Genomic DNA, 18,627 nt, shown 5'->3' with positions numbered 1-18,627 from the left:
AGGGTAGAAGGGTAGTGGGGAAGAACTTGAGGGAACAGGATGGTCAAGATGGGGAAAAACAGAGAGGGAGATCGAGGAAAGAGATACCTTGATTGAGGGAGCCACTATGGGGCTAGCAAGAAACCTGGCACTAGAGAAATCCCCAAAAATCCACAAGGATGAACCCAGCTAAGATCCTAAGCAATAGAGGAGAGGATGTCCCATCTTGCCTTGCCCTGTAGTCAGACTGATGACTAACTTAAATGTCACCATAGAACCTTCATCCAGCAGCTGATGGAAACAGAGGCAGAGACCCACAGCAGAGCACTGGGCTGAGTTCCCAAAGTCCAGTCAAAGAGTGGCAGGAGTGAGAACATGAGCAAGGAGGTCAAGACCATGATGGGGACACCCGCTGAGACAGCTTACCTGAGCTAATGGAAGCTCACCAACTCCTGCAGGACAGGGAAGGAACCAGCATAGGACCAAACTAGACCCTTGGAATGTGGGTGACAATTGTATGGCTGGGGCAGACTGCAGGGCCACTGGCAGTGGGACCAAGATTTATCCCTACTACTTATACTGACTCTTTGGAACCCATTCTCTTCAGAGGGTTCTTGTTTAGCCTAGATATACTAGTGAAGGCCTTGGTCCTTCTTCAAAGCAATGTGCCTTACCTTCTCTGAGGAGTAGATGAGGGTGGGGTAGGGGAGAAGGTGGAAGGGACAAGAGGAGGGAAAGGAGCAGGAACTGGAATCAGTATGTAAAATGAAAAAAAAAGCTTTTCTTAAAAAATAAAAGAAAAATACACCCTTGATTTTTTAAATAACTGCTATTGCTATAGAAAAATTTCAAGTAGGAATGAGAACAGGGCTAATTATTGGGGTGGTGTGTTCACAGGGAGACCTCATTAAAAATGAAGCACCTGTGTGTGTGTGTGGCGAGGGGGTTGATTGGTGTGGACATCTAGGAGAAACATATTCCAGGAGGGCAACCAAGGAAGGAACGCCTCCTAAACCATGCGCTTAGCATGTCGGAAGAACTACAAGGAGCCAGCCTCATGGCTCAGAGTCAGGGTGGGAAAGGCATTCAGAAGGTTGAGTGAGACTGGCGAGCTATGAATTGTGCAGATCTTTATAGCCCATTCTAAGGCTCTGGGTTTTATTCTGAATGAAATGAGAGGCGTCTGGGGGCTGGGAGTAGATGAGTGGCAGGATCTCCGGTTCATTCAAAAGTGTCACGATTTAGAACTCAGGGGAACATGTTCAGAGGCAGGAAGGCCAGAGGGGGCTACTGCAGTAGCCCAAGAGGGAAAAGATGCCAGTCAGAGAGGGTGTTAGGAGTGGGGGCTTCCCCAGCAAGGCTGATAAATTAGAATCCACTTCCTATATCTTAATAACAGTTAAAGGCAAGTTCTGCTGCAGAGGGACAATGAAATCCATTTTATCATCTATAAAATAAAAGGGCTGGGTTTTATAACCTTTAAAAATCATTTGAGTTTTACACTTTGGAGTCTGTGATAGGACCGTCATCTCCACTGCCTCAGAATTCATAGTAGGGCATTTTGTGAAAGAATTAGAGAAAGTTTTGCACAGACACAAAGTGAACATGTATTATCCATCCCAAGCAGGGGAGGTACAGCTGCGAGAGGGGAGGTCACACAGTCTTTCAAGGACATCGGCTCAGGAGCAGGCTTTAATAATCCCTTTGCTACTTGCCAATTTTTAACAGATATTTGTAGGAAGAAAACACACCATAAAGAGCTCTCTCCAAAAAATATCCATATGGGAAAGATAGGTCCAAATTATATAAATTGATGAAGGTAGAGTAGAGGCCTGATTCCTACAAGAAAGACCTCAGAGCTGTTCAGAGAGAGAATAAAGACAGAACAAAGATCTGCCTTGCGAGCCAGAAGTTGAAGCATATAATGCCAGGGGTCAGGGTGAAAGCAGAGTCAAGACTGAGGAGAAGACTCAGTGGGAGCAGTGCTGGGGGTCTGGACCCATATAACAAAGCTACATATGTGGTTACAAACACCAGTAACCCAGCACTGAAAGGGACAGAGACAGGGGCTTGCTGCCTGTGAAACTAGTTCAAGGTTCAGTGAGAGGCCATGCCACAAAGGGGAGGAAGGCGGAGTGGAAGAGCAGAATGTTTGGATATGAATCACCTGCACCCCTACGCAGGCATGTTTGCACACAGAGATGTTTGCAAGGGTCTTAAATAATAAGCACAGAACACCAGTCTTAAAGAAGACAATACATTACCTTTACTTCTTAGATAGCATAATTTTCTATTTTGAAAAATTCCAGGGAACATACACAAGAGCTACCAAAGCTGGTACAGAAAATTAGCAAAGCAGCTCAAAACATAAAAGCTGACATTTTAAAGATGCATCCATGCCATTTGGAAATTTTATTCCATTTATAATGGCAAATAAAACAGGAAATACTATTTATCAGTCCGGCAGGACACTGACTGTGAGTAGAACCACAAGATATGAATATTAATAAAACCACCAAGATGTCATCAGGCTTGGAGGAGTGTGGTGGTTTAAATAAGAACACCCCCCACAGGTTAATATATTTGAATGTTTTGTTGTCAGGGAACGGCACTACTTGAGAGGGATGAGGAGATATGGCCTTGTTGGAAGAAGTGTGTCACTGGGGGGTAGGCTTTGAGGTCTCAAAAGCCCCAGCCAGTTCCATAGTCTCTCTCTTCTGTTGCTGCCTGCAGATCTATAGAACTCTCAGCTACCTCTCCGCCACGTCTGCCTGTGTTCCACCATGCTTCCATCCATGACGGTAATGGACTAAACCTCTGAACCTATAAACCAGCTCTAATTGCATGTTTTTCTGATAAGAGTTTCCATGGTCATGGAGTCTCTTTATAGCAATAGAACACTGACGAGAACACAGAGTAACCGTGGAAATTCTCTCTGCCCCAAAGCAGGGCTTAGACTGTACTCCCAATGGCTGCCAAGTCGGTGCTTGCAGAATTTGGGAAATTAACTGGATTTTGAGTGACATTTAAAGACTATGTTTTTAAATGGATGAATATTTGTAAAAACATTAACTTTTGTCACAATTTGACCTTTTCTACATTTATTCTCTTCCCTAAAACGTACAGTCTTGAAGGCAAGAGCAAAAAAGTCTACAATCAGAATTTCATAAAAGCCAGCAGCTAGGGAGACACAGGAAAGATCAGAATGAGATTGGAGCCTTCCAGAAGTCTTCTCAAAAAACTGTCAAAATTCAGTGTCTGGCAGGAGCCTAAAGAATCTCTCCTTTGAGGTCTGGATGAATACTTTGTCCTCCTAGTGGGAGAAGCCCTTTTCAGAGGATGGTGGCATAAACTGCTTATGCTTGCAGTGCCTAGGCAGCTTTGACAGTGTGTAAACCCAGAACCATATGGATAATCTAGAAAACAATATGCTCACAGGGAGCCTTTAAAGATCTGATATATGCCAAGGGGTCTTTGAAACATCCTAAGTTTGACAATTGCACATTGAACAAAAGAAAAGATTCAAATTATGAAAGTCAGGAAAGAAAGATGAGATATTACTAACAACATCAGAGTTGTGGAACTGTAAAACCTATAAATAAATATATGATTGAAACTAGATACCCATGATAAATTGACAGATTCCTAGAAAGACATCAACTGCTAAACCCAAGTCAAGAAGGGTAGATAATATGAGTAGATGCGGGAAAGAGACAAGAGTACAGTTAAAATTCTCACAAAGAAAACCTTGAGACTCAAGCCTCCCTTGGAAAATTATACTGAAGACTGCAATTTACTCCAAAAAATTTAACAGAAACACTCTCCAAATTCATTTTGTGAAGCCAGTGTGGCCATATTGCCCAAATCAGAAAAGATATCACAAGAAATTACAGGCTCTGTAGAAGAGAAAATGTAAAGATTCTAATGTGCAATTTGTCTGATAAAGCTGATCATACAATATGAAAAAATATGGACATATTTTAAGGTTGAAAAATTGGTTCTGTAGATGAAAACAAAGTCGCAGATGAAATTGATCCAACAATGGATATAAGTGTCATGATCAATTCCATGGAATCATTGCTGAACTACAACACTGATTCAAGATTTTAAAACCAAAATCAAGCACTTTAAAAGGAGATAATGTTTTTCAGGTCATTCATCACTTCCAAAATTTCAGCAGTTCACATAATAATTAAGGGTGAAGGGATAAATCTTCTTATGGTAACAGCAAGCTTGTGGTATTTATTTTTTTAGCTATGTCCATCTACATTTGTGGAGGTTATTAATCTGAGTAACTAAGTAAGGGAAAATGTTTCTATAGTGGAAAAGTAAAAGTATTCTCTGTATATAGAAAAATTCTAAAAATGGCATTTAAATATATTAGAACAAATAAGTGATCTAATTGGTAAGATGAGAAATCAATGTGTGAAGAATGAAGTATATTATCTACATAGTGTAAGAGAAACCTTGAAATTAAGCAAGATGAACTGCATTTTTACAAAGTAGCAAAGATAATTAAATGGAAGCATAATAATCTTTTGAATGGTCCTGGAACTGTTAAATTGTATTTCAAATATTAAAGCACCTTAACCTCCATCATCCACCTCATGCATAAGTACTGCTGGATGACGGTAATAATGCTAATTTTTAAGCTACAATCCAGAACAAGTCATAGGGAAATCATTCAGCCTTCACGTAGGTAAGGATATCTTAGTTGCAACTACAAAAGAACAACCAACCATACAAGGAGAAATATAGTTGCAACATTAGATTAGATTTCCATGGCAGATTTCCTGGGGAAATTCTCATGGACTAAAGATTTCCTGGGGAAATTCTAATGGACTAAAGATTTCCTGGGGAAATTCTTATGGACTAAAGATTTCCTGGGGAAATTCTCATGGATTAAAGATTTACTTTGAAACAAGGTGGCATTTTGAGCAGCTTAGGTGCCGCATGGACATGAAATGTCTACCCAGTATCAAGAAAGAAAAAGGAGAAATAGCAGAATAAATGGGTGCCCATCAATGATCTTAGAACCCATACTAGATCGTTCATTAATGTTAAGCATTTCATTAATGTTATTATTTTCACTATGTACTGATATTAATGACAGCAATAATTTTAATCCTCCTGGTATACTCTCGTAAGACATTGTTGTTACTCTCAGTCTGTAGATGAAGAAACAATTCCTTACAAAGGTAATTCCCTTGGTCAAATAGGTCATAAGTTAGATCCAGGAATGCTCTTAAATACATAAACTCTTTCTATTAAAACAAACTACAGACCAATTCTCAATGTAACCATAAACAAAATATCAGACATTAACACATTAGATCATTTTCCTTTGAAGTTTCATATATAAATACAAAAGCCTAAGAAACTAGCAACAAACACAAAATCCTTAAGGAGACACCAAGATGGTTTTATTTTAGGGGGAAATTTGAAGACTTTCCATTACGCAAACAGCAGACTGAAGATACCTGCTTGACTGACTCTTGTCAGTATTGCCACATGACGCCTCAGCTGGGTGTGATGGCTCACAGTATGACCCTGGAACTGGGGAGGTAGAGGCAGGAATATTGCTATGAATTTATGTCCCACCTGGCTTGCACAATAAATTCTAGGTCAGCCTTGGTTACAGAATGAGACCTTTTCTAAAATATTTAAATTTAAAAATCTATAGTCTACAATCATAAAAAGTCAAAAGATAAGGGAAATAAAATGTAGCAAATGTATTATTTGTAAATTACACAGTTTTCTAAATAGAAAATCCAAATAACTTTAGAATCAAAATATTAGAATTAATTAAAGCTATAAAATGATAATGGCAATAAGAATTATATACAAAAACCCATATCTTTATATAAACAAAAACCAAGAAGAGTGCCAGCAAAGATGCTATTTACAAAAGCACTAAAATATTAAGGCATTAAGGCATGTATGGATAAACAAAACATAGGAATAGCTTTTATGTAGCCACTTAACAAAAGCACACCAAAGAATACCTAACTGGGGGTAGGGAGCAGTTGGTGGCTCAGAGGTTAAGAGCATGGGCCGATTTTACAAGAAGCCCAGGTCTGACCCCAGCATCCATGTTGGGTGACTCCAATAGCCTATAACTCCAGCTCCAGGAGATTCAACTCTTTCTTCCAAAGGCACTATACCCACATGTGCAGGCACGCACAGACACACATGCAGAGGCACCAGACACAAATAGATACACGCACACACACACTCACACACACACACACACACACACACACACACACACACACACAAACAGAGAGAGAGAGAGAGAGAGAGAGAGAGAGAGAGAGAGAGAGAGAGAGAAAGAATTAAACATAAAAATAAGTCTTTTAAGAAACAGAAATTCAAATAGAACCATGTACCATGATGAAAGAAGCAGATATTCAAGATAATAGCAATATAAGTCCTTCATATATGTCAGTATAATTTTAATTAAAATCTAATGAAATTCTCATTAGATAATTGTCATGAAATGGGATCCTGTAATGCATTTGGGGAAACAATATCTAATAATTATTGTTTGAAGGCTGGGAAGAAAGATCAGAACAAGAACACACTCTGAGACATCAACACACAATCAAATGTACCCCTTTTTGACAAGAAGTTGATTAATTTGACCTCTGAAAGAAACAGAAAGTACACAGTCATAAAACCAGAGTGGCAGATCAAGGTGACTTTACAATCAGGAAGAAATTCATGGATATTCAACAAAAATCAAAGGGACAAATATGCTCCGATAAAATCACTTCAAATTCAATCTCTATCGCACACACAGCACAGAAATTAACTTCATGGGAAACAACCCAACAGCTGATACTTATTATGGCAGGATATAAAAGAATTTCTGAAACAAGACGCATATACATGAAGGGGTGGCTGGCTCAGGGAGGGCCAAGATGGCAGAGCAGAGGCAGCCAGTACTTCCAGGTGTTACACAGCTAGAGTTGAACCCAGACAGAAAATTGCTTCTTAGCTGTGACTGGAAAATTGAAGTATGGACTGAAACTTGGACAATACCAGAGACGCTGCTATTAGAAAGAAGAGTCAAGGAAAAAACACATCAGTCAAGAAGGAGACATGACTTAGCCATCCCACCAGGTGAGAGGGGTTGGCAGGGACAAGAGACGGGAGATACAGTCAGGAAAATCAGACAGGCAACAGCAAGGCGGTCTGATTCAGTCTAACCTCAGGGCTGCGCAGACTTCTATAACGTGAAAAGAGTTCTGTGTTCCTAAAATAAGAGGCATAAGTATAGTGCCGTGATGGGAAGCTATCTTGGAAGGTCACATGAAAGCTTACTGCTTTAGGAAGCCTAAGTTCCTATATTTCCTTTTCCCTGCAAGCCAGACCCATGTATCCTCCCATTTTCCTGGTAACTGGGTCCCTACCAGTTCAGTGAGGCACCTAAAGGAAGCTCATTGAAAACAAATCCAGGAGCTAGGGAGATGGCTCAGTCTACAGAATGTCAGACAAATAGGGGAACCTGTGTTTGATCCCCATGACCATAAAACACTAGGCATGGCAAACCAGGTCGGGATGGCACATGCCTTTAATTCCAGCACTCAACAGCCAGAGGAAGGTGGATTTCTGTGAATTCCAGGCCAGCCTGGTCTGCAGACTGAGTTCCAGGACAGCCAGGGCTACACAGAGAAATGTTATCTCGAAAAAAAACCAAAGACCAACCAAACAAAACAGCAAAAAGCAAACAAACAAACAAAACCCCCAGGCCTAGTGATCTGCCTAGGAGGTAGAGAGAGGTAGATCTCTTGGGTTTGATAGTCAGCCAGCACCTTCCAGTCTACTCCCGGGTCCCTATCTCAAAACTACAGGACCACAGCAGTTGAGAAATGACAACTAAGGATGACCTCCAACCATGACATTCACGCATACAGGTGTATATGCATGACTCTGTGCTCATGTACGTGTACACACCACACACACACACACACATACACACACACACACACACACACACACACACACACACACACACATACACACACACCTGAAAGGAAAAGAAAAATATGAGGATTGTATATGGTAGAGTTTGAATTGGAGACTGTTAAGGTTTGGCAATTCTTTCAGAATTTTATATAAGGTATTTTGATCATATTCAACCCCCTCCCCCACCTCTGAAGATCTGTTCCTCCCTAATGCATCCCAGCATTCCAGATCATCAACCTTACAATCTTCAAGCCCCAAACCTGACCTAAGGCTTTTTACTCAAGGTTTGTTAAAATTTTACTGACTAAACTTTAATGATTCTTGTGGTTTTCTTCAGACTCCATCTCATTGATCGTGTTCATTAATCTATTGTCTTAATTCTATTTGGTTGTTTTTCCTCTGCTTTCTTGGAACTCAACTATCCTTATAAAGGCCATCCTTTAGAATTCCTTTTCTAGTGTTACATCCTGCCATAGTCGCTCTCTGTTGCTGTATCTCTTCTCTGTCTCTCTGTTGCTTCCCATCCTTCTCTCCCTCCTCTTCCCCTTACCCTCTGCTTTCTGGTTCACACTTGTCATGCAGCCAAGAACTATCTAACTCCATGACAATGCTCAGCCTCCTCCTTCTCAGAATTTGAGAGCCAGGGATGGGGGTCAACCCCAGTCTGTCTGATTCTAGACCTCATACCTCATAATTAATTATTTAAGAAATCATATTTTGTTACAGGGGAGCAGCACTGTTTTCCAAACATCACATGCCCTCCATGAAATGTTAATATGTAAAAGTCCCAAGACCACGTCCTATACGATGAATGAAAATCAGGTCTCTAAGAACCAAAATCCAATTACATTTATAGAACATACTCCATGAAGTGCTTACATTTCTAATTCTCACCCAGTATTGTAAAACACTTTTAATATGTACAGTAGAGTTTACTGACAATAATTGTCACCAGCCCAATTAAGTAATGTGAGTGTTGGTCACTTAAATTCTACTCAGAGAGGAACACTGTTAGCTTTTGAATATACTCTGGCAAATGTCTGTCTAGACATTTAAATATCTGTGATTCAGTGATGTGTGGGCTAGAGGTTATTCCATACACGCCTGCCTCTCTCGAGGGACAAAACTCACAGCTCTTGCATGACATGAAGCCCTTGCATGATGATACACAGAATATGTTTCTTTCCTCATGCTTCTCTTCACTTTTCCACTATAAGACAGGTGGTATTTGTTTAATCAACTTCCGTTTGAATGCTATAGCTAGTCCAACTCTGCTTGATGAACTCTACAGTGAACATTTTGAGAACAGATTCAAACTACTGTCTAATTCTTAATGCCCCCAAAATGATATTTTTCTGATTAAGTAGCATCCACAGTTTGATTTTTGGTAGTTTGCCAAGTTACCCAATTCTTTCCCACAATAGTATAATCTCGATTTTTCCCCTTTCATTCTTTGACAAACAACAAAATGATAAACATTGAATAAATTTTAAATTCCTAGTTAATTAGTCAGATATCTCAATACTTTCATGTTTGTTGACATATAATCATGCCAGTGGGTCTCAAATTACAAGATTATAAAATATTTGCCTTGACTTACTCTACTAGCTCATGACTACACATTCTCCATTGAATCTTAATCAGTAGTTCTTATGTAGCATGGCCCTGAGTCATATACTTCATATCTTCTTATTTTATAACTATTTGTTCTAAAAGTCTAGTTCGACAACTCTCATGGGATGAACTACAACCAATTTTGAGTTTAACTCGGACCTCCTATATGCCTATGTATCTTTCTTTCTTTTTGCATGTGTGAACACACACATGTTGGTTCATGGAAGGGCATTCATTTGGCTGCCAAGGGATGGCCTTTCATATGTGTGAACACACACATGCTTGTTCATGTAAGTACATTCATTTGGATGCCGAGGAATGGCCCTGCTGTCATTCCTCAATCTCTGACCATCTTGAGCTTTTTGTTGGTTTGTGTGTGGTATTTCCATGACCCAGGGCTGGTCAATAGTCTATGGCAATCCTGTCTTCCTGCCTCTCTTACCAACGCTGGAGTTAAAAGCACACCCTGCACTGCTGGCCTCTTTGATTTGGATTCTGATTATCACGCAGGTCCTCGGGCTTTGCACAGCAAGCAGTTCATCAGCCGAGCTGTCTCATGCTCCTATCTTTTCCAAACCATTTACCTGTCTTCATTCACTCAGGAACTCATATACTTTTCCCTTCATTTTTTAATGTAATTCTCAAAGTTTTTTGAAAATTAGCATAAACATAGGATAAATAAAAGAAAGGGGATTTCCTGCCTTAGCTGACGTTAAAATCATAAAACTATGAAAAGGTTAAGCTGCACTCAATCTCAAGTCCAGAACATTCAGATGCACTCAGAAGCACCCAAGGCAGTAGATACAGATGTAAAAGCCACTGCGGTTCATTTGGGGCCATCAGTATTTTCTTTCCTGGCATTTGCTTTTATACATACTCAACAAATGATCAATGATACCTTAATGGCCAATAATCTTCTGGACAAAGAATTGTCCACTTAGCCAGGCAGTGGTGGTGCATACCTTTAATCCCAGCACTTGGGAGGCAGAGGCAGGAGGATCTCTGTGAGCTTGAGGACAACCTGGTCTACAAGAGCTAGTTCCAGAACAGGCTCAAAAGCTATAGAAAAACCATGTCTCGAAAAAAAACAAAAAATAAACAACAACAACAAAAAAGAATTGTCTACTTAAATACATAGTGAGATGTTCCTTATCTCAGTAGGAAACTGAGAATCTGATAAACCACTAATAAATCACTGTAGGCCCCACTGACATGGTAGAGGCCCCACTTGACAGTCTATAGGGCCCACTGGACATACTATGGGCCTCACCACACATGCTATAGAACCCACTGGCCAGGCCTGTATCTGAGGCAGTCCCTAGAAAGCAGAGACTGTCAGCCTGGTGCTGTGGGACAGTCAACAGCACCTCGCTTTAGATGGTGGAGACATCTTGCGCAGCCGCCCCGCAGAACAAACAAAGCCATCTTGAATATGGACACAACTGTGGTGGACAGTGACTTAATTTCTTGATTAAAATGCTACAAGCCAGAGAAATATAGTGACTTATAGAACTTCCATAGGAACATTCTGCACCTATCTCTTTTCTGATTAGAGAGGTGGCAGGGAGCCTGGCTCATTAGGCAGGAGTAATGAGCCGGCCTACACGCCACCTCTAATTAGAGAAGAGATACAGTAGGTGCCGCCATACCTGTAGGCTGACGGAGCAAGGCTGGGAATTAAAAGCATCCTTTCCTCCTCGCAGCTCCTAAATACCCATAATATGAGTGTAAAATGTAATAAAAAAAAGATATTTGTGAGAAATCATTTTCCATTTCTTGTGTTATAATCATAGGTGAAAAATCCTTTTCACAGAGTCTAAAAATAAATATCATTTTCAGATTACAATGGCCTTTTGAAGCTTCAGTTCAGCATTTAGTGCACTGGAGTAGAACAGAGTCAAGGCATTTTAGCCCCACCATACAAAACAGACAAATTTACAGTGCTAACAAACACTCTTAGCAGCGCTTACTGAGGAAAGACTTAGAAACATTACTGAGGGTTAAATACCTAAATAAGGCTCACAAGACTTAAATGTGTTATTAAAACTTCGTGTGTGTAGAATACTGAGCTTTTTTTCAATAAGCTAATTATTGAAGCCAAGTTTCTAAAAACACAAACTCCTTGATTTACTTTTTCATTAGTTTAGCTTGATCTAAGACTATTTACAAACTGCAGTGATATTCTTTTTATTTGTGTATGTATACAATGTAACTTAAGCATCTCCACTGTCCAGCCACTCCCCCCAGCTCTCCTCTACCCTACCCAACACACTTCACACCTTTCTCCTAACTTCATAGGGATAACAAGCTGCCCTCTTGATTAGATTTGAGCCTGCTCCACAGAAGGGAATTCATGCCTGATCTTATCAGATCCCTGGCTAAGGAAGGCATGGCTCTCTTTGGTAGAGAATCTATTGATGTCTTGCTGATACATCTTGTCGTCAAAGTTCTTCCTAAATGTTTTTGTTTATATCATAGATTAGGGCTGCTTTCAGTCATGGTTATAGAAGTTTCCAGAAAGTAATAGTTAATGCAGACTCCTAACTGCTCAAAAATGTGAAGAATGAGCCATTATAACTGCTCACTGTTATCAATACTTTCTTCCCAAGTGCTTACAGAGCATCTTGGAAGAGAAGGCAGAAGGAACGTAAGAGGCAGGTAATGAGGGCATGGTATACAGGCTGCCTCTGGACACAGCATGGCTACTCCACACATGCTCTCAGAGGATGTGGTCACCCACAGGAGACTCCTAAAGGATCAACGAGAGGGAACATTTCCAGCAGACAATAGAGAGCTCCATGACGCCTCACCCCTAACTGAGGACTCAATAGCAGTTGCTGCTGAGGGATGGGGAGGTCACATTTCTTTGGGTGGAGGGAGGCCGCCAGTAGTTTCCTCATGCTCCTGTGGATGGGCCCTGTCACGTACAAGCAGTTAGCACTAATGAGGCTTACTATTCTCTATAATAACCATTTTCACCAACCCAACTCATTGTTTCACAGGAACACAATACATAATCAAAGATGCTAATAATTGAAACTACTGGATTTGTCAGGAACAGTTTAGGGAAGATTTCGCAGCCCCCACACCACAGCCGATGCTAGCCTCAAACACAGTTGCATAGCCTACTCTCACAGCAAACATGGGCTCTTTCTACTTTCATGTGTGGACTATGTCCTGCCCTGCCACACCAAACTCTGGTTGCCATCTAGCACTCTTTCAATATATCATAAGCAATATAATCTAAATCTATATGATCTCATATAGTTCATCTAAAAGTCTCATATATCATGAATTAAACACAATACGTTAAAAATCAGAAACTGAACAAGACCAAAGTTTTTGATCAATGGAGTAAAACTGTTTTGGATTCATTCTTGATTGTTGAAAACAAAACCTCAGAAATTTAGTCATTGTTTTTAAAGTGTTTGGAATCAGTCCACAAAAGCAGATAAAAATTTTAAAATCAAAAACAGTGCAGTGGAGATGGTAACCGGCATATAAATAAGGGAGGCAGAGTAAACGGGAACTCCATACGCTCAGTTTGGCTTTTCTATAAACCTAAAGCTTTTCTTTTAAAATAGCAACTACAAATAAATTCAAATATACAAGTGGAAATAAGCTTAATAAATAAAAATTTTCTCTAAGGAAAACAAACCTGTGCTGAGATGAAGAAATTATGACTGCCATGGGTTAGAGTACTTGATGGTATTTTCATCTCCAGTCTCTCTGAACTGACATGATGATTTAAGGCTTTGCTTTTATTTTTCTTTATGTATGCATGTGTATGGGTGTAAATCATACATGTGTGGTGTAAGTCCCATGTGTGTGTAAGCCACATGTGTGTGTGAGTGTAAGTCCCATGTGTGTGGGTGCCTGTAGAAGGCAGAGGAGGCTATAGGATCTCCTGAAGCTGCAGACAGGCGGCAGTGAATCATCTCTTGTGGGTGTGGGAATGAATCCACATCCTATGGAAAATCAGGAAGCACTCTTAATCATGAGCCATATCTCCAGCCTCCACTTAGTGATTTTGATTTCAGTGAAGTTTAAGCAAAAACTGAAAAGCAACTGTTGATGTTTAAATGAACAGCAATACAATCATGACAGAAAAGAAACGTTGGGAAACTTACCCAAAAAGGCATAAAAATTCAAACCATAAAAACGGAGACTAAGCATTTTGAGCCAAGTGTGTATGGGTCATGGGAACAGATGACAGAATTCAGAAAACCAATCAATCTTAACACAGAATTTTTGCTTATTACAGAGGGGCTATTGTGGAGTAGTAGAGATGATCAAATGGCTAAAAAGAATTTTACTTTAACTATTTAGGTGGGACAAGAGGAGGCTTGAACACAGACCTGAGTTAAAGATATAAAATAATAAAGCTTCCAGAATAAAATATAGGAGAATATATTCTTCAAGACTTCAAAGTGAGTCAAGTATATTAATAAAACACAAAACGTGTCAACTATGAAAGAAGGATCTGTAAATTATATTTTACCAAAAATGGGGTGATACTGTTTGTCAGAGTTTACCCTTGAAGAAAAGGTAACTATAAGCTGTATCGTGGATTCGTCAGACTCACATTCAAAACAGCAAAGAAATTCTACAAAGAAAAAGACAAAGTACCCAATCAAAATTTGGCCCCAAAAATTCATCCTGAGTGTGTGCTTCATAGAAAAGCATATTTACAAGGCAAACAAGGTGCATGAAAACTTCCCAGTGTCATTAATCATCAGAAAATGCACCACAGGCCATTTGGCAGTATCCGGGCAATGGAGTTGGTGAGGGTGTACGTGTGTCTCAATACTGGGTGTTACTATTTAGAAGCTACTTAGAAGTGTTTTCTGAAGCTAGCAGTGATGCTACACACATACGGTACATCTGACAGAGACAGCCCCGAGCGACATGAAATTAAGAGCACCCACTGCATATTGCATAATTCTTCAGGAACAGAGAACAGCCATTGGTAGTGGCAGGAATCTCTCCTGAACTATTCTGTACCGACATTCATGCAGTGCACAAAACCCTAGTACCAAGGAGTGATCTTTGAGACAATGGAAATATTCTATACATGTTTTCACATGAGAGCTAGACAGGTGCATACAGTTGTGAAAATTCTCCAAGTAGGGGCTGGAGAGATGATTCATTGATTTACAGTGGTTAGGCTCTTCCAGAGGACTCAAGTTCAATTCCCATATTCGACTTCTCACAACCACCCATTAATTAACTCCAGTTTCTAGCGATCTGATGCCCTTTTTTGACTCTGTGAGCACCCGCACTCAAGTACACATACTCACCCCCCGACACACACATTTTAAATAGTAAAAATAAATCTTCAAGCCAACACATTATCAAGTCATACCCCTAATACTTATATTCTATCTTGTATACATGTTTTGACATGAATAAGAATACTCAAAGGATAGGTTCATGCTTAAAACAAGTTGGCAGGCTGTCTAAAAACCAGAGAAAACATCCAGCGTAATATCCTTAGGCATATTAATGAATTTTACAAGTAAATATGGATAAGTTTGGATACATAACATAAATAAGGAGTCTACAAATGAAATGAAAACAGTCAAGGAGTCAACCTCGGCAAAGACTGACACACTCTGTATCAACACCCACCAGTGTTTTTTAACTTAGAATCCTTAGGAGTATGAAACACACACACACATACACAAATGTACATGCACACACACAAGTGTGTAAGGCAACAATACCCTTTCAGTTAGGTATTCACAACTTTCTGTTGCTATGCATTAGAGCCACCTTTATGCTGCGCATTAAAATATAAAACAGCCATATACTTCAACCCAGCCCTTCAACTTCCAAGGATTTATCTGAGAAAATAATTGTAGCAACATTAACGATAGCTTTATTTACTAAAATAATTTAGTATATGCTATACGTGGTGGTTTGAATTGTATTTACTCATTTGACAATTAAGAACTTGTACTAGGCAGCTGCTGTATGCAGGATGCTTGAGAATTGGTAATACTAATACTTTATATAGCATTGCCTCATTGAGCCTTATAAAGACATTGTAAGATACCACCATCACCAGCAGCAGCAGCAGCAACAGCATCTTAAAGTTGGTATAACCATGAGGTATTAGCAGCTTTACCTGCTCAGTAACTGCTGAGATTCAGTTTGCCTCTAGGGAGATTAGCACTAGAGTAGAGATTATCAAGGAACTATATAATCAGATAATTATTCAAATATATACATGCATATACAATATATGCATATGAATTGGTGTATACATATGTCAGATGAAAATCTGGATATTGATATATATGTACTAATATATTGTTTTCCATCAAATGGCTTTCTGATAATTTGGAAACATTTGAAATTATATGAAATCTTATTACATATTTTCTTGTTTAAGAAGTGTGTTGCATCCCTGCTCCCCTATCCAACCTTCCTTTATCCCAATCATCCCGTTGCCCCAAGTTCTCCCCATCCTATCCTTCTCACTTTTTTCTCCCCATCTCCCCTTACCCCCCTCCCACCCCACCCTTAAGATCCCGATTTTTTGCCTGGCAATCTTGTCTACTTCCCCTAACCAGGAGGATAGCTATATGTTTTTCTTTGGTTTCACCTTCTTATTTAGCTTCTTTAGGGTATCCAATTATAGACTCACTGACCTTTATTTATGGCTAGAAACCAATTATGAGTGAGTACATCCCATGTTCATCTTTTTGGGTCTGGGTTACCTCACTCAGGATAGTATTTTCTATTTCCATCCATTTGCATGCAAAATTTGAGAATTCATTGTTTTTTTACCGCTGAGTAGTACTCTAATGTGTATATATTCCACACTTTCTTCATCCATTCTTCCATTGAAGGACATCTAGGTTGTTTCCAGGTTCTGGCTATTACAAATAATGCTGCTATGAACATAGTTGAACAAATGCCCTTGTCATATGATCGGGCATCTCTTGGGTATATTCCCAAGAGTGGTATTGCTGGGTCCAGGGGTAGGTTGATCCCGAATTTCCTGAGAAACCGAAACACTGCTTTCCAAAGTGGTTGCACAAGTTTGCATTCCCACCAGCAATGGATGAGGGAACCCCTTCCTCCACAACCTCTCCAACAGAGGCAATCATTGGTGTTTTTGATTTTAGCCAATCTGACAGGTGTAAGATGATATCTCAAAGTTGTTTTGATTTGCATTTCCCTGATCGCTAAGGAGGTTGAGCATGACCTTAAGTGTCTTTTGGCCATTTGAAGTTCTTCTGTTGAGAATTCTCTGTTCAGATCAGTGCCCCATTTGGGAAGAGACTTGGACCTAGAGGGGCTTCCAGGTGCCCAAGGCGAGGTCCCCAGTTAGGTCCTGGGGCAGCTGAAGATAGGGAACATGAAATGATCCTATCCTATAGCCATACTGATGAATATTTTGCATATCACCATAGAACCTTCATCTGGCGATGGATGGAGATAGAGACAGAGACCCACACTGGAGTACTGGACTGAGCTCCCAAAGTCCCAATGAGGAACAGAAGGAGGGAGAAGATGAGCAAGGAAGTCAGGACCAAGAGGGGCGCACCCACCCACGGAGACAGTGGGGCTGATCTATTGGGAGCTCACCAAGGCCAGCTGGACTGAGACTGAAAAAGCAGGGGATAAAACCGGACTCTCTGAATATGGCGGACAATGAGGGCTGCTGAGAAGCCAAGGACAATGGCACTGGGTTTTGATCCTACTTCATGTTTTGGCTGTGTGGGAGCCTAGCCAGTTTGGATGTTCACCTTCCTAGACCAGGATGGAGGGGGGAGGACTTTGGACTTTCCACAGGGCAGGGAACCCTGACTGCTCTTCAGACTTGAGAGGGAGGGGGAGAGGAGGGGGGGGGAGAGGGAGAGGAGTGAGGGAATGGGAAGAGGAGTTGGGGGGGGGAGGAGTGGGAGGCTGGGAGGAGGCGGAAATTGTTTTTTCTCAATAAAAAAAAAGAAGTGTGTTGCAGTTATAAAGTGGCATGCGACATAGACCCCATAAATGAAGCAGCCTGATGCAATGGAAAAGGATATTGACAGAAAGTATGGGTCTTAAACATTTGGAGGGGATGGATCTATTTTTAGAGGGCTTAGTGAAAGCATATGTGTTAGAATTTCCCTTTGGGGAAAGAATTATATTTGTAACCATAAACCTCAGTGTGGATTAAAAAAAATCTAGGAGAGTATGAAAAGTTCAATTAATGTCTCTGGGGGTGGAAATGTGTAACAAACTTCCTACTTTACAGAATTCCCTGTCATTTGGATTTTTTAATAATAAGCCTGAGTTACATAATTCTCCAATTTAAAATTCAAGTGTTTTGAGGGCAACAGTGTTGGGTATTTCAAGACAAATTTCATTTGGGTTTTTACTCTTCTCACTTTATAGTGTGAGCCATCATTTAATCTATATTTTTCAATAAATGTGGGAAATAGAAATAGCACAGAGCCCATGTTGTTCATATGCCTCGGTTTCTAGAAAATGTGTTATGGCTCTCATTTAGCAACAACCTTATTAAAATTCAGTGAGTCAAAAACAAAATAAATATTATACGTTGTTCTTTTATTGTATGTGAATATAGATCTGGTGAATGGACTTACACTATGCATGCTTGCAGGCGAATGCTGAAGTTTGACATCTGGTGTCCTCCTAACTCTCCACCTTACTTTTTGAGGCAGGGTCTCTTATTGCTCCTGTATCCAGTCCATTGAGTCAGCCAGACAAGTTGGCCAGTAAGTTTTATTTACCTAGCTGTTATTCTGGGTTGGGAATTCAGACTCGGGACACCAAGCATAGATTATTTCTTTAATGTGGTTTGTGGTATCGATCCTCAGATCCCTGTACTGTGTACCAGGTGAGTGACTTCCTGACTGAACCATACAACCGGATCTTGTTTTGCAAAGAGATAAGAGTAGAAAAAACTTTCATTTTAAAGTCTCCCCCAATATATATGTTCATGTGGAGTCTTTAGCTGTGGCCTTCCTAGAAGAAATATCTTTGCGGGTGGAATTCAGGATCTTGATATGGAACGTACCCTGAGTGAGATGGATTTAAATCTGA

The 18,627-nt window shown here is 40.1% G+C and overlaps 1 protein-coding gene across 1 annotated transcript in view; it reads right to left on the bottom strand.

Annotated features, from left to right (window-relative positions):
• The window catches only part of Ush2a (usherin), a 663,496-nt gene that overhangs the window by 587,127 nt on the left and 57,742 nt on the right, over positions 1 to 18,627 (bottom strand). The window contains 1 exon segment of the mRNA XM_075987373.1: positions 14,083 to 14,170. Within this exon segment, the coding sequence (XP_075843488.1) occupies positions 14,083 to 14,170 (88 nt within the window).

The sequence above is a fragment of the Microtus pennsylvanicus genome, chromosome 10 (assembly GCF_037038515.1).
Source record: "Microtus pennsylvanicus isolate mMicPen1 chromosome 10, mMicPen1.hap1, whole genome shotgun sequence".
NCBI classification, from domain to species: Eukaryota; Metazoa; Chordata; class Mammalia; order Rodentia; family Cricetidae; genus Microtus; species Microtus pennsylvanicus.
The sequence above is the reverse complement of the archived record's forward strand: the minus strand, read 5'-3'. Positions and strand labels throughout refer to the sequence as shown.